At 34.0% G+C, this 25,923-nt stretch overlaps 1 protein-coding gene across 1 annotated transcript; it reads left to right on the top strand.

The window, feature by feature from the left end:
* The first annotated feature begins 3,555 nt into the window (after positions 1 to 3,555).
* Positions 3,556 to 22,020, top strand: LOC128235341 (uncharacterized). The gene is made up of 7 exons (XM_052950157.1): positions 3,556 to 3,673; positions 9,318 to 9,374; positions 11,103 to 11,159; positions 11,619 to 11,675; positions 13,996 to 14,082; positions 14,344 to 14,430; positions 21,644 to 22,020. Exons 1-7 carry the CDS (start codon positions 3,652 to 3,654, stop codon positions 21,718 to 21,720), a joined length of 444 nt encoding a protein of 147 aa, XP_052806117.1. The 5' UTR covers positions 3,556 to 3,651; the 3' UTR covers positions 21,721 to 22,020.
* The last annotated feature ends 3,903 nt before the right edge of the window (positions 22,021 to 25,923 follow it).

Raw genomic sequence — 25,923 nt, forward strand, 5'->3', positions numbered from 1 at the left:
GCCTAATTTAATTAGTTTATACCATAGCCTGCTCCTACTTATACTGTCATACGCCTTTTTAAAGTCCACAAAATAACAATACAACTTCTTTTTTAGAATTAAACTGTTTTGAATCAATGATTGTAATATAAATATGGGATCTACCGTACTACAATTGTTCTTAAAACCAAATTGTGCATCCGTGAGAACATCGTACTCCATCGCCCATTTCTTAAGCCTCTCATTTAATATACCGGTGAACAACTTTGCAAAGCAACTGATCAGTGTAATCCCCCTGTAAATGTTAGGCTCCTTTCTTATATATGGGGAAAATAGCCCCGTTAGCCCATGACTTGGGGAACGTCCCCTTATCAAGGATAGTGTTGAAAAACAAATGCAATTGCTTGATCAAAACCGGAACACTGGCTTTAAAATATTCGTATAAAACATTATCATTCTATGGAACATGCCTTATTATTACCAAGTTTACTAATCGTCTTTAAAATTTCTTCTTCACTGATTAATCTATCGAGACAATCAAACGTAGGTACCATCATTGTTCCTATCAAAATCTGCTAAAAACTCAGAGCTTAAATCATCATCATGGTCCTGAACACCAGACATCAACCCTTCGAAGTATACCTTAAAATCTTCATTTGGAATATTGTCACCCTTTTGACATGTAGCCTTTACCCTAAAAATCTTCCAAAACTCCCTAGGTGATTTTCTACGCATGTCATTCATTTTTTAACCCTTACCCTAACCCTACTACGCTCTGCGTGAAATGATAATTTGGACTTTCTACACTGGTATTTATATTCTTTTTTTGGCCTGTAAAACTCTCTCTCTCCCTTCGTTACCTGATGCCTTATTAAAATTTGTCAAGTTTTCTTCATATACTAATAACTTTTGTTTGCAACTCTCATCATACCAATCTTTTTCAATATTGAGCCAGCTGCGAAAATTGCGTTGTGAGTTTGATATTAAAAAATATAAAAAAAAACATTAGCATGAAGGGATGAATATGTTAGTATGTTTCATGGTGAATCGTGTAACAAGATGTGTACATCCAGCAAACTGCGAAAACGAAATATGAGTTTTATATCGTTTTCGAATTTATGCATAACCAAACCGTCATGGGCAACATTTCCTGCAAATATTGAGCTGTTAATTAGATCTGCCAAAATATATAAAATAGTATACGTTGGTGGTGGTGTATAGGTGTGTTGCGTAGAGCTTACAACATGATGTGAATATCGATCAAGCTGCTAATATCGAGCTTTCAGCTCGGTTTTCGACAATATACATACTTATAGGCGAACATTACGCTAGATGCTAGTATCGAGCTTTGTGTTCGATATTCGACAATATTACGCATCCAACATGAATGACGCAACGCTATTGGTCCAGGCTGGTCCCGTTACCTTTAACACTTTAACATACAGAAATCGTACTTTCAGGGGCTGAAGGGTTTATTAACTTATCGGGCTAAGTAATAGGTAGAAATTGATTTAGGGCCGACTAACGAGCTGTAAGTTCGATAATCGAACATATGCATTAATTAGATGTTCATGGAACTTGCCTGTTGGGATAAATCCAAATGCGAATATCGAGCCAGCGTCAAATATATAGCCCTTAAAAGAATGATTTCTGTTTATTGTGTAAACTCCTTCTCACATTTCTATATTTCCAGCTGGCTCGATATTCACCTTTTGTAAAAACATCCACCAACAAACAAAATAACACATTATCAGATACTTGATTGTTGAATGTTTCCAAATATCTGCCTCAGAGAAAGGCTTAGAGCTCTTCATTGGCAGATGGCTCGATATTCCCGGTGGGTACTAAGCCCTCAAAAGCCAATGGGTGTTGGATGTATGAACAATGCCCAATATCAAACTCACAGCTCGATATTCGTATCAAAGGCACTCAATCTCACAGATATTAATCTCATCTTTGGCTCTGAGTTAGATTTTGAATTTCGAACTTCAATTTTAGAATGAACTAGCACGTCAATAATTATAACATTAATCTGCATTAAAGATAAGTTTGCAATCGTACATGTATGGTATTTTTCAAGTAGAGTGCTTTTCTGCCGATGACGTCAATGACCAAATGAAATTTACATAAACTACGTATACACGGTGATGTCACTAATATTTAAGTGCACCTTGTCTTGCATGCAGTGCCAGCCCGTTGGTACGCCGCATGTTTCTCCCACGTTTAATAAATATTTCAGATGTACAACAATTATTTGTCAAACAATTATTTAGAAAAAGACGTTTGAAATCAACTGCATATATTCGAAACAGATCGCGGCAGCCCTACTTCCCCAACACATGGAGATTACGTGATTACGTCAAAGACTTAGGGTTCCTTATTAAGCCACACGTGTATCCCCAGGAACGGGCACGTAGAGTTCTGAAGACTTATTCACACTTATCGGTAAGTCCTTGTCACGTCTTTTGACATATCGTAGTTGGAAATATTGTGTGTGTGATTAAGAATTATCTCGCTTGAAACGCCCCTTTTAGGATAAGATACACTTCTTTGTTAGTAACTCGTATTGCGTGTTCCAATTTAAACATTGTATGGTCAATCACATACATATCTAGTTAAAGATTGTCATAAGATGTTATTCCAAGTAACATCTACTCAACCACGGATCTGGTTCCATGGCGACATCAACGTGTAATCAGGGTTAGGTTCCATGACGATACTTAAGTCTAACAAGGGTAACACGCCCACTCCACCCCCAGTTCTCCTTCGCCCGTTTACCTCCTTGACTGTGAGTTGATCACATTTGAGCATGATATAGGCTAAAACAAAGTCCATGGTCATTAAAAAGGTGTTTCTTTTAGTGGTGGCAGTGTTATCGTGGAGTCAAATAACACCAGAACTTGAAATCGCTTGATAAACTTAACGGACTCGATCATGATTCATATCAAGGGATAGATGGATATTATTTAAACGCTTATATGTATACATTTCAATCTGAAAACAATAGGATAGGATAGTTTATATTTCAGGAAATACTAATTACACATATCTTAATATGATCATACTTATAATATAAGTACTCCCATATAAATTTACTTAATTTAATATTTGATTAAAGAAGGATATGAAATAGTCAACGAAAATGTTTCAGTTTAATTTCAGTACTGTGACATATTGGCAAGAGAAATCTTAAATAAATGGATACGAAATTTGAAATAAATGTTAAAATTGTTGTCTTTAAACTGATTGTTTTATACAAATAAATTGATTAAAGCAAATGATGAACATTCAATCTTTTTTTTTTTTTTCTTTTTTCTGGATATATGTAGTTGATAGAAAAGATACGGACGGGGCTATTCCGGGATTCCTCAAGTGTTTATAAATTGCATACGGTAAGTAAGTTTTTTTTAAATGAATTTGCTAAATATAAATGTTTACATCATAGTTTGTTATTGTTGCAGTTTTTTTACACAAGCCACAATATGTTCTGTGTATTCAATAAATTTATTTAAATTGTTTCCTTTCGAACTTAAAACGAACATTTCAAAAGTTTTAAAACTACAAGTTCGTAAACATCGCTATCAAACGATTTATTTTTTACTTAACCGTTTTGTTTTAGTACTGCACATATACCGTTATGTGTTCTGCTTTTGGTTTTAAAGTTGTTGTAAAATGGACTCGCCTTTATTTTCTGGTAGTACGATAATTCAATATTTGATAAGTAGAAACTACGTTTTTCATTCCAATCGTTAGATTGTTTTTGTTTAAAACTTATTACTTGCATAGTCATGAAAAATATTCTCATTGCCCATTTTTTAATCAGGGAAAATACTCGAATGTTATACATTTTCGTGACAAAGCACGTTTTGAGGTTACCGTGAAATCTTTGTGTAAGGAAGTTGGAGTTTTTAAGTAGTGATTGGTGCTGCTGTATGAAGATATGATGAAATCTCATAAACATTTCAATAATAAGGTCGCTTTAAAATCAAATGTATATAACACAGTAAGACAGTTGCACTTAGTTCAACATATGAAAATTGATCCTCTGGTCACAATTATGTTATGCATGTCCTTCTGTGCTCGTTGTTTTCTGCTTTTTTGTCGTTGTTTCTGCTTGTTATTAAATGTTTCGTACATAACTATACATACATGATACACATGTAACAGAATGCACTAAATATTTCTTATATTTAGTCATGACATTTCTGACTTCATGGATGCTTACAAATAAATAATATAATTGTGGTCCATTAAGACAAACTTTTGCGTTACTATTACAATTAAATAGTCTACAAAAAATATATAAATCAACAAAAACCGGATTGATATTTTGATGAATCAATTTTTGAAATCGCTTAATGATTAATATCAGGTTTCATAATTCTATCTCTTAAAATGTACATCCCATTAAAATTGTGTTGTTGTAGTATTTGTTGTTCTCTCAAAAGTTGTTATATATAGCAGTGTTATAGCACTCAGAATCAGGTAAAGCCATTTAAGACGAAAGATCCATGGTTTACAAAAGCTTGGTTATAATTGTTTAACACATGTTTCATTCAAACTTTCTAAGGCCTTTGGCATACAAGCTTAAACAAGAACATGTTTGTTTATTATAATCGTTTTATGAGTCATCAGTGTCTTTAATTAACTTTGACTAACTATGGTACAACCAAGGTTTCAATCAGCATCCTCAACACATGCTTCCTCTATTGAGAAATTATTTACAATACTGTACATAAGTATTGTGTACTGATGGATGGGCATTGGGATCTTTAGATTTTTTTTTAAGTTAAACATATTCGGTGGCATTCTGGCTTTAAAACTTATAAAAAAAAACTGTACCGATGCTTACCTTGTTCACGACATATAACTGGACATAAACACAAATTTCTATGCTTGCGGTAGAAATAAGATTGTTGTAAATAGTCCATAGAAAGTCATTAAGAATGAGTCCTGAGCAAACCCAAAGTTTTACCCCATGACTTTAGCCCTTGGCAAGGAAATCTAATTAACTTACACAGTTATAAATGGATGTCATCTGCATTCAGACAAAATTCTTGTTTCAGCTTATTGAATCTATGTCTAACAATATGTCTTTAGACATATTTTAATCAAACTTGACAGAGGACTTTGCGAGAAAAGCAAATAAAATAATTCTAATGCGAACCAATATATAAGCAATGGGTTCCTTAATTACAACACATGTTTGACAATTTGAATCTTGATCCTACAGACCAAATAGTTAAGCTTCATAGAAGAACATTTTGGGTAAGGCACCGAAGGGCAAGGATTCACACCAACTGTTAAAAGTCTATTCATTCCGAGGTGAACATTTTACAATGTGATTTGTATAAGTTTGTTTAAAATCAAGGGGCAGGGTCCTTTCTGTCCAAAGGAGAAATTATTCTGGTAATGAAACATTTTTTGCCCACTTCTAGTGACATTACTTCTTTCATTGTCGGGTTGACAAAAGCATTTGAATATCTGATTCTGAGCCTTAGCTAGATTATTTTAAAGTGACACTCTTATTCAAAATCAACACATACACATGTATAACAAACATCAATTTTGACTGATAAATCTTGAACTTCTAAATAAATAATGCATTTATGGAAAACATTAGTTACTGATTACTGACAAGATTGTAACCGTGTATTTAAAAGCAAAAAGCGCTAAAACATAATTGGTGAATGCTAAATAAAAGATTTCCTGTAGTCTACTTTGGTCTCATGAGGTAGAAATACCGTGTTTAACCCTCATTTCTTTCAAATTAAACTCGGTGTCCAGGATACGAACTATTGTTTTCGACATTTTTTTTCATCCTTTTTGAATGTTTAAACATATTATTAATAGTGGACAATTTTATTTGGGAATAAGAGTGCATATTTAACTGTTGCCAATTACACTTATATAATTAGAATGAGGCACAGCTTATATTTTAAGCTAGACCCAGTTTATCCCAAATATTGAAGAATTAACTCAATATCTCAACCATCCACATAACAGTTTGGCATCGTGCACAATCTCAATTATTTTGATTCTATTATTTAAAGCACATTCTTCCTTAACAGGAATGTTCGATACTTTAAAGAATATCATTTTAGAAACATAAATGAACATGAGTAATAAATCAAAATTTAAAGTTGTACTTATCATAAATGAAGGTCTTCTTCAATAACATTTTATGTAAATAAACCTAAAATCAAAATAATATTTTAGAAAAGAAGACTTATTTAATTTCTTCTATATTAAAGTTTCAGGTTGCAGGTTTAATTTAAATTAACAGAATATCAAGAAGGCCATGGCCAACGTGGACAAATACATACATTTAAACTGTTTACATTTGATTTAATGCATCCATCATACCAGAAAAACATTCAATAAAAAGTGTTGAAGAAATAACTGTTTCATTACATCATAAATGGGGTTTTTTCCTGAATTTATATACATATAATTTTACATTGTAAGTTTCAATGTAAACAAAAACAGCCCAGGCATCCATGGTGATGACTCATTTTGAAATATTGCATGTTTTTATTTATGGTTAAGTAGACAATCAATTTCACATACATCGTATCAATTAGTAACTGAATATTCGTGAATCCCTACAATAGAAAAAGGCCATAAAGGGAGTCTTAGGGAATCAGCAAATAATTAAATACATAATAGTTTACTTATATCAAATTGAAACGCCTTGAATATTATTCCAACAACAATGGATTTAAAAAATCATATTTGTTGAGCTTTCGTTGTGTTTCATTAATGAAGTGTAAACCAAATAATAATATGCTTTTAAATAGTGATTTTTTGTTCAGAAAAGATAACCACAAGGTGCACATAGGCACTTAAATAATAAGCATCTATGTGTGCTCCTCATATTATTAATAATACATACGCATTCACATTGTTATGTTTTCTTATAACGCAGTATTTCTACATGCAAAGAAACGCTACATTCAAACATAAGTGACATACAAACACAAAATGTGCATGGACTTCAACACAAAACAGCGATGTATACATATCCACAAGTCTTATGAGAAGCATTGCATACATACATAAATACTTACATACGTAGCTTTCTTAATATAAGCTCATTGTCGGAAATGACCAATTTCCTGTCAGTATGGTAGGTCATGTTAGTGTTGCTTATATATGTATTGACTGACGACAATACAAATAATTTACAAAATTATTTGATAAGCATAATATGAAATCTTTCTATTAACATAATATATTGTTTGTATGTTAAATGCAATGTCAACAAAAGATACAAATATAGTTATTTATATATAAACATACATGCACACAATGTGATATGTTATATTTGTATGTTGTTAGTTCTTTTATCCAAATATTTAAGCTCAAAAAAGTACCTTCAAAAACAAATGTCTTACGATTGCATAATAACTTTTACATTAAAAGAGAGATTTGTACTTTCAAAAATGTACCATGATCATTTTAATTTTAATTAAAACGTGTATTTTGTCTTATTTTTCGACATTTGATGAAGTATGTTTCATCTTTTGAAACTAAAGCATCCAGAACATTTAACAATCAATTTGCTTCTCTTCCTAATAATCTTGTATATAACATTTGAGAGTCTTCCGTCTTGCATCTTTCTCTCCTTTGCCTATAAGTAGCATAATGAAATTAAATGGTTCTACCTCTTTTTTACATTTTCATAGTTTCTAATATTATTGCTTTGTTTATTACAGATTGTATTTTTATTTGTCCAATTATGCTTTTATATGTTGCCATTTAGAGAATGGCCTCTCAGTCTTTTGGCTATTCTTCCTGACACTGTTTTGTGTATAACATTTAAAATTTACCTCTAATTTCCATTACCATAGTTTCTAGACAAAAGTTTTCGTTTATTACAGATTCTTTTTAACTCTCCATTTCCCAAACAACATTAAAATAATACACTGGAACACAAAATTGCCAAAATATACCATCATAGAGTTAGGTATAGTTTTTTGTATGACTACACTACCCCGAAAAACAAACGTTAGCTACTTTTTCTTTTTGCTAGATCCATCACATACACCCTTCTCCCCTAGCAGACTTAACATTTCTTGTTCTGTATAAGTTCAGAACTTTTTAACTGGATTTATCTGAAGTGTTGTTTTTCGTTTTTGAGGCAACACTTTTGACTAATATGAAATATCATGCGTATACGTGTGGAGTTATGTTGTAACGTGTCCATCTTAAGCCATTGGTGTTTCAAAAAATGAGATAACCTCGTGTGTGCTCAAATAGTGGTAACGCGCAAACGTCTAGTGGTAAACGTTGAGATGGAGCTTACGTCCAAACGGCACCATATTATCTCAATACCCCTGATATGAAACACTGAGTTAAAATTAACTCAGGAAAACGGCAAACTATCTCAAAACCTAAAGTTGTCCGTCAAAGAAATCAAAGTAACAAAATATAGACTTTAACATACTTTTTCAAGTTTAAACATCATCCATGAAAATATCCCTACATATATGATTTTAATAGAACAAAACAAACATTAAGTAGAGTAAACAAACGTGGCTTCAATTTAGATAGCCTAGTGCCATAGTCCTGCTTGCAAAACTTTTATACACCGTAGAAACAACAACAAAAACTCTACCTTCTTGAAAAGGTTGTTCCTTCGAGAGTGTCCGTAAACCATCCTCGCGAATGCCAATTAAATGGCTCAGTTACAAAAATTAACAAAATAGCAATGAAAAATGTTCCTTCCAGAAGCATATTATGGTTTGTAGCCTCTTGCAAATGTTATGATTCAAAAATATTCAAACTGAAAGTCTCCATGAAAAATCGTCCTTCAAAGGAAATGCAAATATTTAAAACAAAATGGATTTTATGTATTCATCAACTGTATTTGAGGTAATATGTACTGTTATTTGATTTTTTAACACATTCCTTGAATGATAAATCAAAAGATAGACAAATATGCAATAATCCAAGAGATAATAAATCATAGATGACGATGTTATCAGACAAAAATACAGTATGGACTAATTTTCCCCACTGAGATTGTGAGATTGGGCACTACAATATGATCTTTTGCTTGATACGTGTTTTTTAAGGTCGATATTTTATACTACTATAGACTTAATCATTGGCAAATAGTAATACAATTTATGTGAATGGGGGGTAGAAAAAAATATTTTGCATAAATAATGACACGTTTTCAAAACACGTATTTCCATAAACTATTTTAGTAGTTATAACGTATACTACTGCAATTAACAGACCTTTTATTTGTTGACACATGTGATGATAGTTGTAATATTCACGACTAAACACCACTATTGTTTTACATGACTCTTTTACATATATTCCAGAACTCCAGCACATTTTGCCGCTCCCAAACCTTCCCGGACTAAAACCGCTGAGACATGGTAAGTGTAAATTACAATAAAACCTACAAAAATATAAAAAATACGAAGCCATAATGTCTGTTTATGAGTCCATTCTCTAAATGGCAACATATAAAAACATAATTCACTCAAAAGGTACTGTTTCGCCTTATTCTTAACAAGTCAAAAGATTCAAGCACGTGTTTTTTGTTTCCTCAAGTAAATGCATACTCCGATAAGATTTACCTTTTACATTTTTTCTTTATTTAGGATTGTTGGGATAAGAGTGAGGTTTGTGAACATAAACTTGTTCAAACCCCCAGTAAATTTACAATTTACTGACCGTTCCAAGGCGGTACCTAACAATCCTTGATAAACATACCTAGTGTTTATATATAGTATGTATGCACTGTGCTGTTTGTGGAGTTTTGTGCTGTTCTTCCATGATTCTTGTTAGTGATTTTTTTGTGTTTTATGTATTTGGCGTTTACCCAGTGCCATTAAACCGGGTTTATGTTTAAACTTTTGGCTACTGTGCTTGTTTCTGTTGTTTTTCACATAAGTATTTATATATTCGAATATGTCTGTAACATTTTGAAATGTGAGTTTGCATGTAATCGTTCAATGTGGTAGAAACATGAAATGCTTATGTCGACCAATCATATTATAAGCTAAATACATATACCATATAAGCTTTTGACATATTTTTCATTAAAATGTATCTTACCAATTTGATCTAAATCTAAATCAAAATGCAAACTGAGAAATTTAAATATAGTAGTACACCATGATTATTTGAACTTTGCTTTAATGGATCTTGATGAGTACTTTAGTTGTCATATTCAAACTAGTTTGGTCTTATCTTATTATATATATAATTAATTTTAGGCCTGATTATTGCGAAAAAAAATGATATAACAAATATAAAGCTGTTTTTACTTTTTTCTCTGTACCATCTAATTAAATCATCCGTAAACTGAAACATCTTCGATGCCTCACCATCAATAACTTTACACTCTCTATATTAATTGTTTCTTATCTTAATTGAAATAATTTCTGCACATAAAACAAACAAATATGGAGAAAAAAGTCCCCCTATCTACAACCTTTTCCTCTCCTAAAAGTCAGAAATATGTCCATTTGATCGGATTGCAACTTCAGTAAAGTACGGAAAAAAGTATTATACCATTTTTATAAACATATCACCAATAGAGTCAAACCCTTTTCAATAAAGTTGAAGATATTGAAAAGAACGCCTTTTCAAAGTCAGCCAGCATAGCTAAGCCAGGATTGTTCTTATCATCGCCTATTTTCATGACATCATAAAAGAAACGTGTATTTTCTCTTATATTTCGACCTTGAATGAATCCTGTTTGATCCTCTGAAACTAAAGCATCCAAAACGTTCGTCCGTCTTAAGGCTATACTTCCTGACACTATCTTGTATATAACATTTAAAAGCTCTCCTTCTTGCATATTTTTCTCCTTTGACTTTTAACTTCCATAATACATGGTTCTACCTCGAATTTCCATTATCATAGTTTCTAGAAATAATACTTTGTTTATTACAGATTATATTTTTTATTTCTCCATTTCCAAAACAACATTGTCTGTCATATTTTCTAAGGCTTAAACATTGCATTTAAATATCCGATTCTGATTACTATTGCAATCAACAGACCTATTATTTGTTGACACATGTGATGATAGTTGGAATATTCACGACTAAACACCACTGTTGTTTAACATGACACTTTTACATCTTTTCCAGAACATCAGCACATTTTGCCGCTTCCAAACCCTCCTAGACGAAGACCGCTGCGTCGTGGTTAGTGTAAATTGTAACAATAAAACAATGAAACCTACAGGGACAAGCCAGCCAAGAATAACCGTTTGTTAAAATTTATAGAATGGACAGTTGCATTAAGGAAACATGCAGCCAAACTGTCTGTTTATGAGTACATTCTCCCCACTGAGATTGTGAGATTGGTCACTACAATATGTTATTTTGCTTGAGACGTGTTTTTTAAGGTCGATATTTTATACTAATATAGACTTTATCATTGGCACATTGTTATAATATTTATGTGAATGGAAGGAAGAAAAAAAGTTTGCGTAAATAACGACCCATATCCAATACACACATATCGACATATTGTTTTAGTAATTATAACGTATACTATTGCAATTGACAGATAAATTATTTGTTGTCACATGTGATGATAGATGGACTATTCAGGATAAAACACTATAAATGTTTTACATGACCCTTTTACATCTATTCCAGAACTTCAGCGCATTTTATCGCTTCCAAATCCTCATGGACGAAGACCGCTGCGACGTGGTAAGTGTAAATCACAATAAAACAATAAAACCTACAGGGACAAGCCAGCCCAGAATAAAATACATTTAGTTTAATGATTATATTTGAAAATTGCAATGCTTTTCGTTTGATTAAATGTCCAGAATTATAAGTTGTTTTAATGGAAACATGAAGCCATAATGTCTGTTTATGAGTCCATTCTCTTAACGGCATCATATAAAAGCATAATTCACTCATAAAGTACAGTACTGTTGCGCCATATTCTATACAAGTCAATAATTTCAAGCATGTGTTATTTATTAGAATGTGAAATATGAAATGCATATGACGACCAATCATATTTTAAGCTAAATATATATAAACTTGACGGACCACATTTGCATTTTTATACAAACATACAAGAGGATAGTTTGCACAAGACAAATTAAAAAAAGATAGACAGTTTAGAATGGATCGACCTATACATTGATCATTCTTAAGCCCAAAACAAATAGGAACTAAGTGTTACAGTAGTGAAATTGACTAGGCTAATATCAATTTCAATCAGCTTCACAGTTTTAATAACATATTCTTTAACAAACAAAAAACAACCGAAACTTTAATCCACTCCTTTGTAGTTTTCACATGCATCAAAACATTTGGCAGGACTTAAACTTAAGTTTTTTTTTACTCAGATCAAGCTCAGTTAGTTTTTGAAAAGTCGGATAAACCTGTGGATTCAGACCACGAATACAAGGGATCTTTATTACCAGATAGCAACTTAAAAAGGCATTCAGTTAGCTGGAATAACATTCAAAATCAAGAACCAACCCCTTGGGTGTATTTCAAACTAGCATTCGAATACTCGAACGAGATTGTGCCGGCAAATCGTCACGAGCATTCACTTAAAAAATAAAGTATTGGCCATATTCGGCATTTTTCGCTACTACCTGGTTAAGTAGAAATAAGTAGTAAAATACGAAAACAAAGACTTTTCGACAACATGTTGGTACCCGCGTTCCGGTTCGTTAATTTCGGATGGATTAACGCATGTACGAACGAAGCCAGGCAGTCCCATTAATCTAGATCCTTTACCTTTATCTTTTTATATTGGACAATGCAGGGGACTTAAAATACAGTAAACGCGGTTGGCTTTGAAAATATGGTTGAACATCAATTTTATTTGCATTTTTTTTCGCCTGGGAAAAATACAGTTTTATACATATTGAAAAACTTCATTCGAACGTACTTTGCACATATGCTGTGAAATTTGTATGAACTCTTGTTATATATACGACGGAAGCGGCTGAATATGATACACGTTTGACATGAACGATTTGTAAAATGAAAGGCTAAAAGTGGAACTAGTTTGTCTCGATGATAGTTTCGTAGGCCATCAGATATGATCAGTATATTTTTAATCGAATCAAAATAAATGTTACTTTTTTTAATAGTATTACCAAATAATACTACCGTTAAATAGCCAAAAAAGTTTCACGATAGTAGTTCTCTTTATTTGAGTTTGAAATTCTAGTTAGCAAAAAACGTTTTAAGATTATTACTCTAGCATTCTAAAAAAATATCATAAAGAGCATGTTGTTATTTATGTCAAACGAATTTTCGATAACGAAAACTAAAAAGAAAGTTACATGTAATTGATATTGCGAGAAATATTTTATATTGAAAATGACCAAATAACAGCAAAGTTTGATTCTACCTAAGCATTCTAAAACCTAAAAAAAAACACGATGACATGCTTAAGTTAAAAGCTTAAAGCTATTTAAAGAAAAAAATAAGCCCGTTTTTTTCATTGGTCAAAAGCTGTTTGCTCGATGATGAAACTTAACGGACAAAAAGACATTTCCAAACTTATATGATGTCATATCTTTATACAATTATCAACACATAATTATGTACATAAATTTGCATAATATCTTTGAATTTGTTCAGCGCAAAATCTATATATTTTTGAATGTACTGAGTAAAGAAAGCTTAATCGGAAATAGTAGACACTCTGTGCTTTTTGCATTTGATGAGACCCTGGGTGGGCTGTGTTCTGGTTCCCATGATAAAAAGTGCAGATTAGTCTTGGGTTATTGAGTAAATGGTAGAATTGAGTTAAACGTACTTGCTGTTTGGTTAGAAAGCATATGGTATATGGACTTCACGATGATCAAGTACATATGGTATATGGACTTCACGAGGATCAAGGACATTCTTGGTACATGGTACGTAGTAGCACGACCTCAATACGATAGTTAATGATACGGGCTTGAATATATGAATAATTTTATGTTAAGGAATTTCGCAAGAAACTCGTAACAAACGTGATATGAATCAGCGAGGCCTTGTAATATTTCAGGTGTGATTCCCATCACTCCGAGGCCCTTTGGACAACCTGCAGGCGGTCTAGGAGCAGACAGGCGCACGTCTTTCTTTGCACCTTCCGGTACGGTTAGGTTTTGATTTAGATAATCGTTCTTTTATTGATTATTATTCTTTTGATTGCTTTATCTGAAAAAGCCGTATTTGCAGTCTGTATAATTTGCAACTAGGCCATGTTAATTACATTGTGTGGTTGAAAGGCCTCGTTCATATGGGTCTAATCATGGGTATAAGGATGTATAATATATAGCATACTGAATGGCCTTAAATGTTAGGAGACTGTTATATGAAATGACCCAGCGAAGCCTTGTTTAATATGTTCCAGATGTGATACCCGTCCTTCCGCAGCCCTTTGGACAACCTGCAGGCGATCTTAGAGCAGACAGGCGCACGCCTTTCATTGCACCTTCCGGTACTGTCAGGTTTAGACATAGATAATCGTTATTTTATTGATTATTACTCTTTTGATTGCTTTATTTGAAATATCAGTAGTTGATTTAAATAGTATATTATATTTCAACATTCTGAAGCCACATGTAGCACTTGTAGAGTTAGAAATATCTCCAAGTATTCTTTGTACTGACCTTTGTTATGTTTCACTTATATCAGTTTTCAGTTGTTCAATATTTTCTTCATTCCTCGCTGATTGCTGGCGTTTAGGATATGCATGTCTTATATCTTCTACAGAACCGGATTCTTCAAATCGCTTTACAATTCTCTGTACGACGTCGGAGTGTTTTGTTTTTATCGTATATACAACAGCTTTAAGTGATCTACTTTCGTAGTATAGTTTTACAACTTCACAACACTGATCTTTGGTCGGCGCCATTATGCTAGTTATGCCCACAGTAAATGACGTCATTGATGACGTCATGACGTTGCCATTTTCTCGTACTTTTACATTGATGCAAAACTATCATTTAATTGCTTAAGAATTATGCTTTTATAGTTTGATTATGAAATAAATCGGCAGTACTATGACGATTTCTTATAAGATATACAGATATTATGAAACACCCTGTGTAATGTGCAACAGGTCATGATACTTACAAGCTTACAAAACAGTTAAACTTTTAAAAAACTTGGAACAACAAACAATCCCTTTAGATCGATTACTATATATGTGTACATAATGCTTAGATATATCGATGCTGGATATGAGACATTAGTTTAAAGTTTAAACATTATTAATTTACAAGAATTGTGAAGAAAGTAATGGTAGCTTATACAAAGTCATTATCGTTAGCACGATGTTGCGAGAGAGTGTGTTCTTGTTTTGTTTGTGAAACCGGAGAATCCGTTGGTAACACACTTGTTAGGATTGGTGACATCCAACCAAACTTTCATGCGCCCAGGTTGGGAACCAAGGTAATAAATAAAAAAAGAATGTAGGTATATATACATGTATTGCATGATTCATTGTATCAAAAGTATGAACATTTGAACATCGTCACTTTAAGATGGGAACATTTCACTTTGAAAAATCTGTATAACATAAAAATGATGTAATGTCAATTAGAATATGTTTGAATAGAATTTACAAAATAATCTCTTTACGAAGAAGATTATATAAATTTTGAACTTTGTTTTGAAGAAAAGAAAAAAAATACATTTTTAATATGTTCATTATTATGTCTAAACCATGTTTGCATTTTGACCTATTCCGTGTGCTAGAACTATATACTACATCAAAAAGGACACATGATGATGTCAGTGGTGTTGCTTCTCTGTATGTTTGTTTCTTAAAAAGGCTATTTTTGTAAGCTTTTATTACAAATTGAAGCATATTATGCCTCGTAAAGTTTGCTTAATTAGAATATTTGACCACGTCATGTTTATTGTCAGTCCATCGTTCATTTTGACCTTGAAAACGGATATCTTTTTTATTCTGAAATGTCAGGGGTAAGACACAAATAGTGCTCCAGAATCTTATCAATACTTTGTCATCCAACAGCCTCAAGAATCACTCGCGCAGAAAATTCCACCATTCTGTAGTATAATAACACTTGAAAAAACTGGCTAGAAAATTGAATAATTAACCGAGACTTACCTTCGAAGAGGGGAAGGTGAAGGTTGATTATAATTTCATCGACTGTAAACTCCTTAAGTGCTCACACAGAGATAATGTCGCAGCTACCGCAGCCAGAACATAATTATTAAGAGCCAGTGAGCCAAAATTAACAGTTACATTTTGACTCGTCGAAATTTGAAAGTATATAAGGGTTGGGTGTGAGCACGTTAGAAGTTTGCAGTCTATAAAATTATAATCAACCTTCACCTTCCCCTCTACGAAGGTAAATCTCGGCAAACTATTCAATTTCATTTCCTGCAAACTCCTTAATGTGTCCCACAGAGACTTAAGAGTTAATTTCAAGTTTCGACTCAAAAACACATGAAATATACTTAAGTTTTAATGTGTTATTATGTCCCATCAGGGTTCCTATACAACACAAAAAGTAAATCAACTGTCAATCTACAAGTTTGACAGGACTGCTTCCTGAACAGTCTTTTGACTCAGAATTGTCTTATCATAAAATTTTGCAAATGTCTCCGCATTTGTCCATTCTGCAGTTTAAATTATGGTGCCAAGATCCACTCCTGCCCTTTTTGCAGTAGATGTGATAGCTGCCCTAGTGCTATGAGGCCCATACTTATTTTCCAGACCGGACTTGATCATTATCGTCTTTACCCAACGGCTAATGGTATCACGAGACACAACTTTGTGTGGTCTTTACGTGCTGATCATCAGCTTGTCTCCCATACTAAGGTTGGCTGTACGACTTAGGTACTTGTCCAATAACCTTACGATGCATAAGATTTCTGATTGATATTTTATTAATTTAATAGTCAGGAGTTCATTTCCTGGTTTTGCAGTTCTTAAAACTGCTAAAGGTGTAATTGTTACGTAACTTTGTCTGGCGAAAATATTATATCGGACACTTTGAGCAAATGTTAAGTTTAACGTCGTTGGGCTGAAACCAAAACAAATATAGCATGGACAATTTTTGTGAAAGTGCTAATAATGTGCCATAATCCATTTGCCTTAAATATATCAATGCTGTGTTAACATCCCGTGTACTTATATTTTGATTGTGTTGGTCCTTTGCGAAAAACAGCCTTTCATGAATCGTCCAATAAGACCGCTCTCATTAATATCAATATTAGCACATACTTTGAATAAGGTACTGAGAGCCGAATGTGCTGTGTTGAGTGTGCTATAACGTTGCCCTTGGTCAAATAACTGTCTTCCCCACAGTAATATATCCATTTTTAATATGTCGGTTGTAATTTTGTTGCCAGGAGTCGATGATGATTTGTTGAGCCCGTGCCGGTATGCCTGAGGACCGGAGGGCTGTCCTGATACGGGACAAACTGCCAGACGCATTTTGCGCGGTGGATATTGTGCATCGGGTTCTTGGGGCAATGCTAAGATTGTTTGTGGAAGTGGTAACAATTGACAGGGGCCGTATACATGTAGAAACTTCAGTAGACTCGGCTGCCAGGCTTGTTATGGCCAAATTGGTGCTATTAAAATGCCCGTCGCATGACCTTCCTCCACTTTTTGAAGAACTCTTGGAATGATACTAAAAGGATGAAACAAGTTTTATCCCACGAAATGCTAAAGACATCAATTGCTACTGCGTTATGATCATGAAATCTGGACACATATCCTTTTAACTTATGATAAAGTCTTAAACAAATCAATCTGGATTTGGGGATACAAATATACAATTTGTTTAAAGATTTAATTTCCCAGGAACATGTGCTGCACTGAAATGAATGTTTCTCTCTATATTTTTCATCGGAATTGATCATGCTTTTACAAAACGCCATAATAGTAAATTGGCACGCTTTTAATTCTAGAAAATGCATCAGAAAACAGTACTAGGTCGCGTTTCTCGCGAGTCACTTTTTGTAACTGTTTTCGATATTGTCAATCCAACGTCTTATTACTGGGAACAGTATTTTGGCAATGTAAAAAAGTGTCAAATTTACCGCACTTTTCATTTAATACTTGTTCTTTGACTTTTTCTAAAGGAATCGTCAATGTATGCAAAACTTATATGTCCTTTCGCTCTCAAGTGTGCGAAGGCCGGTTTTAGGATCTTCGTAAATACCCTTGGACTACTGGAAAGACCATTGACTAGTGCACAAAATTGATATTTGTTATTTTGAAATTGGAATCTTAACAATGGTCTGTCCTCCTGAGCAACTGAAATCGAGTAGAATGCATCTGCCAAATCTACTGACGCAAATCAGCAATTTTTCAGCATAGCGGTAATCAATGTCTCCATTCTAAAATGCCATTTATCAACATATCTTTCACTGCAGTTTCAGATTTAGAATTATTCTAATTTTCCGTTGCTTTTTGGTCTGAAAAAATTGTTTGAAATTAATTCCTTCATTTCCTGTGTACTTTCGACCCCTTCAATGATGTTTGCGTCAAGATATGTTTTAAGCTCTTCATTAATTTCATGTTTTGAAGATCCCGTGATATGGTTAAGGATTTTTATATTGATGAGGTTTTGCGCCTAGTTCAATTTTGTAATCAGAAATTGTGTCCGAAATCCATTTGTCATTGGTAAGCATAGCCCATTTGTTTAAAGCTTATGTATTTTTTCCGCTTTAAAATTTTCTTTAGTGTTTAGTAATTTATACTGAAAATTATCAATGACGGCGCAAGAACTCACAGCTTTATCTATTTCCGGTTTTGGAATTTTTTGTGTGTAGCTGCTTTTTCTGGTTTGGGTATGGCTGCCTTCCTTGCCCCTTTTTGTAGTTTGCCAGGTCTGGACAAAGTTGGTGTCTTGGGAAACCGGACCCTTGGCGCTGGCCTAAAAAGGCTGATTTTAATGCTGAGGCAGTGTTAGGTGACGAATGCATTAGGTGGATTCTAGGCGCTCCAAACCTTAATCGTTTCATGAAATTTGTCGCCGAAAAGCTGTTCCGGCAACCGATTGTCTGTGCTTTCCTAAGGCTTTGTAGCGGGATTTCATGACTTTCTGAATGCGTTCACGACGTGTTGCAACATTTCCGGCTATTCCATTTGTTAAGAGCTTGAACGCATCCCCTATGAGCCCTTACAGATTGGGGTCTTGCGATTTCTGGACAATCCTTACTGCTTTAATCAGTGGGAATGCCACTGCCACCATAGTCGCGTGGTGCCTCTGACGCAGATAGTCTGCAGCTTTTAGTTTGGGTATCTTGTCCTGCAAGAGCATGTCTGGAACTTGAGAGACTTGCAGCCTGTCTGCATTCTGGTGCCGCTTGTATTTGCCCTGTATTTCTTTCATTTTTTCCTCAGAGGGACGATTGCTTATGGCTTCGTTCAGGAGGGACACCAAACCCTCATCGATAGTTTCGCCTACTTCCAATTCCTCCGTGAAAAAATCCCGTTGATCGTCCATCATTGACGATTGGCTCGGGGTATCTTCCCTGCCCTTCCCTTGAGCAAAAGCATCAAGATCCACGCCAGCTCCCGAAATGGATGTATCATCATCCTCTGACGAAGATTCATCTTAACCATTGTTTCTGTTATTCGTGTCGTCCGAGTCCTGTTCGTTCCTCGGGAATTATGCTGAAGGGTTTGTTGAAGAATCGTCATTATTTGCCCTCTTTAATCCTCCAACATGTTTTTGGATGGTACTCATCGTTTCCGTTCAGGACTTGACACTTTTAGCCAAGTCCGTCAGCTCGTCCATTCGTTTCTCGAACGATGCTAGGATTGTCTCCCCTGCACTTTGCGGGCGTTCTCTCCCTTGTTTATTGCTATTCTCTTCGTCTTGGCCCCCCGGTAACATCTTTTCCTTGTTTGACATATCGTGTCTACAACAGAAAGAATAAATACTATAATTGTATCGTAGACATGACAATATATGTTGCAATGAGTTTTTATGTTGTTAAATGTTGTTATTTAATCATCTTTTGCAACTTACGTTTTGTCGGTCTAAAAATAGCCGTCATTGATTCGTTTCATTGACAACAACATGAAAGTATGAATGCGGAGATGCTACTTGTAAAACTACTCGCCGAATCGAGGATATATAAAACTCTGTTATTTTCACGCATGATAGTGCCACATAGAGCAATGCGCATGCTATATTGAGCATATGCAAAATTGATACATATGTATGAATTTGCCATATTTGGCAATGACGTCGCTGGACGAGGAAGAAATATGAATTGATTTCTTACAGTTTTTAGACCTGCCACCCGTTATTCAATACTTACTTCAAAATGTTACTACACCATTTTACCTTTATAAGACATTTTATCATGTTTAGTTGTCGTAACACAATTTTAACAGCGACATAAAGCCCTGTGCATAGATCACTACGGCACGACCCGGGTGGGTCGGGTGTGATGTCTTTTTCCAAGTAAATGCATTTGCATTAAATACATTTGAGAACGCTATGCATTATAGCGTAATCTGCGACATTTCACCATGGATATGAACTGATTTGCCAATGGCAACAGAACACGTCCGTGTTGGATCGTGTAACTCGCTGTTGGAAAGTGTAAACTGGGAATAAAATTCCCGGAAATTCTCTAAGCCAAAAAATGGCATCATGGCATGTGCACCAGATCCAAACCTTAAATTCGTTAATTCTTCCTAAAAGTTTATCTGAAAGAAAGGAGTTATTTTACTACAAGAAATGCCGTTAATCGCAGTTATACATACCATAAAAAGAATCCCAACACTAAATAAATATACCGTTAAATAATGTTTTTATTGTCTTTTACAAAACCTGGTGTAAGCCTCGATTGGAAGTTCTGGCTGCGGTAGCTGCGATCTAATCAATGTGTGTCACATTAAGGAGATGAAATCTACATATACACTTAAACCACCGGCAAATGCTGAAAAATAAGTGCAGTATAGAGCGACAGTTAATTTCATTTCTGTTGTGAATGACAACATCTCGGTTACAACATCAGCATTAGTTGGATCCGCGATTGTTTGTAAACCCCATTTTGATTATGAACACTGACCTGTGACATGCAGAATAATTGTTACGTGATCAGAAAATTGTTGTGTGGCTGTATATTGTTTATGGACTTTTAAAAGCCTTTCTTTTTTGAATTTATATTTATTTATTTAAAATGCAATTATTTCGATTATAAATGTATTGATGAACATTTTCAAAAAATAAAAAAATCCGTTTTGGCAAATTTAAAGACTGCATTTCAAATGTGCCGATGTCAATAAGGAAAATCAGTTGTCCCCCTTTATTAAAAGAATTTGAAAGAACTTGTTAATATAAAAGTATTTTAACGTATTTGTTATTATAATCAAGGTATTAAACGGAAAAATAGATTACTAGGTTAGCTCCGTGGACAGGGAAAGTTTATCTGGCTCGGCTACGGAATTTTTCAGCTCACCATACATATTTCTACGCCTTGCGAGATAAAGGTCATCCATCCACGGCACGAACCTAGTATTCTCTATTCATCCTACCAAATCAGTTAGGGTGATTCTAAGACGTCAGATCATGAAGTTTAAACAAGCAATAAAGCAATTTTGTAGAAGGCATATTTATTCTGATTTGTGCACATTCTTTACAGGGTATTGATTGACTAGAGTTATAAGAATAAAACATATTTTATAAATATCGTTTGATTTTCAGGGAAACGCAGAAGCAACTTCACCGATGTCTGCAGAATTGGTAGATCGCTGTTCCGATTTGACAGCAACATGAACTAGAAAGGGCATTGGACACAAGAATATTTTTAATGATAAAACTAAATTAATAATTGGTGGTGACATGCATTCCTTATAAATAATGGTGTAGAAACTATAACTATTATGAGTTTAAGAAAATGGTGGGCTTTCCCTAATCGTGTGTCGTAAGCTAAGCTTTGGAAGGTTTGTGATAAATGTATTCATAATAGTTGTATTATATTGTTTGCTTTAGCATTAGTAGGAGTTCTTTTGGGCATATTAGTTATCTATAACATGTCATACGTAATGCATGAAAATATACAATGTTTTATCACTTGCCAATAAAGAAGGAAAACAACACTGCTGTTTGTCAAATAAGTGCCCTTCTTCCCAAAATTTGTATAAGTTTCATATTTCTCCTTAACCAAAAAAGGATCTTTGAACAAACGCGGTGTAGAAAATTAACCAATGGTTCGTACAAAGCATAAAACGCCTTGGATGTCTTGGGAAATACTAAATTTCCCTAAATATAATCTATGAAATAAAATGCATTTCCTTATTGTGTTCTAAAAAGATGCTCCACAAAAAGTAGGGCCAGACACGCTCAGTCCCTCGGGTCATCGTTTAAAAAAAATCCCAAATGTCAAAAGCGTATACCTAAGATTTAAACAAATCTAGAAGATGAACTTAAATAAAATCGAAAACCAGGACATTCTGGTTTCAGCCTCCTAAATTTCAATACAAAGAGACACTGACTATCTTAGCCTTATAACTTATGGTCTTGGTCAAGATTCCATTGTAGGGAGTCAACGTTATATATATAGTTAGCTCTCGGGCTTTATATTTATCCATCGAACTATATGGAACGGAGATATCCAACAAATCATAATTAGCTATAGTCATTAGTAACAGAAATATTGGCACCTTAAATTGTACTTCTACAAGCACGGTTACCCACTAGCGCACCTCGGCCCATTGCCAAACACAATGTTGTTCGGAAGATTTGCTCGACCAAAGTATAATACAATCATCTGTGATTGCTGTATATTATACAAAAAACTGCTGGCACTACCAAGCTACTGAACATAGCGTCGGTAGGGAAGGAAACTAAACCAAAGGCATGGTTCGAGGTATCATATGTATAAATTATATATTAGGGAGCCATTGGTAATAACTTTTTCTGATGATCCAATATATAGTAATTGGTTTCATTTGAAAATTCATTGGTTGATGGTTTTATTTGTTTATTATTAATTATATTAAATCAAATCATTGTATGAAAAAGTAACTGCAGTTTGTTCTGGGTTTTAGATTTTAAATGCTATCATGCGTGAAATGGACCGTTTTGCAATATCTAAAGACCCGACGTAATCAATTGTAGTGTCTTTTGTGGTCTCCATTGTAGTCACCATTTTAGTGTCCCTTGCAGTCTGAATTGTAGTGTCCAATGCAGTGTCCCTTGTAGTCTCCATTAAAGTCACCATTTTAGTGTCCATTGTAGTCTCAATTGTAGTGTCCAATGCAGTGTTCATTGTAGTGTCCATTGTAGTCCCAATTGTAGTGTCCAATGTAGTCTTCATTGAAGTGTCCGTTGCAGTCTCAATTGTAGTGTCCAATGCAGTGTCCATTGTAGTCTCCATTGTAGTCACCATTTTAGTGTCCATTGCAGTCTCAATTGTAGTGTTCAATGCAGTGTCTGTAATAGTCTCCATTCTAGTCACCAGACGGCTTGCTTGATTTTGTTTGTTGTTAATTGCTTACAACATTATCTTCTACTAATACCCTAATAAAATTTCTGGATCACCGGGCATCCGAAATAAAAGATAAGGATATTTTGCTGTGCGAGATCATAAAAGAAATCTTACTTAGCTAAATTTAAACTGTGTGTAGATAAAGGGCAATAATGCAGTTTACCCAAGATGTTAAGTTTTCACCAGAGTTTGCGCCAATAGGTCTACATGACATTTTGGAAAATATAAGCGTATACAAAAAATGTATCTTGAAATTACACATGTGTTAAATTGTTTATTGATTTAATAGTTAAGCTTTGCGGAGTTTCTACTTGTTCTACCTTTCCTATTATTTTTATAATCACCTCCTATTTTATTTATATATAAAATGTTCTTAAATTGATCAAACGAATTCCATATTTTCTTTTTTTTTGTTATGAAAATGTCCTTCTTTATCTTTAATAAAAGATGAAACCAGGGGCGTTTACGCATGTGCGTAACATCAATTGAAAAAAGGAAAAAATAAATATGGCCCAAATTGACATCAAAGTCGAGGGTTAAGCTTAACAATGATATCAGAATATTAAAAGGAAGATCAGCTAAAGTAAGCATTGCTTCTCTGTGCGAGATAGCTTACTGAGCCTAAATCAACCAACACTATTGATTTCAAACGAACCTATAATATGCCTCGAACCTATAATTTTTTCCAAATACACATCAGAGCTCAACATGCTAGTTCCATTTTCCATTTCTTTCCTTGTGAGGCCGCCCGATCCCCGGTACGGCTACAGGGATATTCCCCATCGCAAAATCCTGGCTACGCCCCTAGAAACTATTTTACTGTGCAATGCTAGAATGCCTGCATAATACTTTAATGTAAACTTCAATGTAAACTTTGATGGAAACTGAGATGGAAACTAAGATGGAGACTGAGATGGAAACTAAGATGGAGACTACGATGAAATACGATGAAAATATACATTAAAGAAAACAATGGAGACTGCAATGGAAACAAAAAATGTTAAAACATGTAAACTACACAATGATGGATAATGGAGAATACAATGAAAACCACGCTGGGATAGGAATTACAATAGATACCAAAAATGAAACCATATAGGGATGGCAACTACAATAGATACTACTATGGCGGTTACGTGGGAGACCACAATGAAAACAAAAAAGGAGACTGCAATGGAGACTATAGTAGAACTACATGACGATAAAGATAACAATAAAATCTACGGTGGGAAATTATAAATATATACTACAACGAAGGCAACAATAAAGTCTATAATTGAGACTACGATGGAGAGTTCAGTGGGGACTACGACGGAAAATTCAATAGCGCCTACAATGGACACTACAATGGAGACGACATTGGCAACTTAAATGGAGACTACAATTGAGACTGCAACGGAGACTACACTGGAGACAACGATTAAAACTACACTTTTCATGTATAACAGAGTTAACGCATAACATAGTAAACGTATAACAGAGTTAACGTTTAATAGGGTAAATGTTAAACAGAGTAAATGTGTAACAGGGTAAATGTTTAACATATAAACATATAACAGAATAAGTGTATAACAGAGTAAATATATAACAGGGTAAACGTATTGCAGAGAAAATGTATATCAGAATAAACATATAACAGTGTAAAAGTATAAAAGGGGAAGGAAATAACAGGGTAAACATATAACAGAGTGAATGTGTAGCAGAATAAAAATGTAACAGGGTAAATGTATAACAGAGTAAGCGTACAACGTAGTAACCATGTAACAGGGAGAACGTGTACCAGAATAACGTATAACAGGGCAAACGCATAACATCAAAAACGTATATCAGGGTAAACGTATAAGAGTGTAAACGTATAAAATAGTAAACATATAACAAAGTGAACGTTTAACATAGTTAACCGTAAAGTAGGGTAAATAATTAAGACGGATAACAGAGTCGTATAACAGAGTAAACGGACAATATGGTTAACATGTAACAGCGTAAACGTATAACATAGTAAACGGATAACAGGGCAAACGTGTAACATGGTAAATGTATAACCGGCTAAACGATAAACAAAATAAACATATCACATGGTCAACAAATAACAAGGTAATCATATAACAGGGTAAACGTATAACAGGATAAATTAATAACATGATAACAGGGTAAACGTATAACATTATAACAGTTTAAAAAAGTAAACGAATACCGGAGTAAACGGATAACAGGGTAAACGTGTAACAGGGCAAGCGTATAACAGGGCATAAAAAATACAGGGGAGACCTATAACAGTGTAAATGTGTAACAGGGTAAACGTGTAAAAGGGTAAACGTATAACTAGGTAAACGTTTAACAGAGTTAGCATTTAACAGGGTTAACAAATAACGGGGTAGATGGATAACAAGGTAAAATATAAAATGGTTGGCGTATCAGAGAGTAAACTTGTAATAGGGTAAATGTGTAACCTTTTAAACGTCAGAAAGGGTAAACATATAACAGAGTAAGCGTA

The sequence above is a fragment of the Mya arenaria genome, chromosome 5 (genome assembly GCF_026914265.1).
Source record: "Mya arenaria isolate MELC-2E11 chromosome 5, ASM2691426v1".
NCBI lineage: Eukaryota > Metazoa > Mollusca > Bivalvia > Myida > Myidae > Mya > Mya arenaria.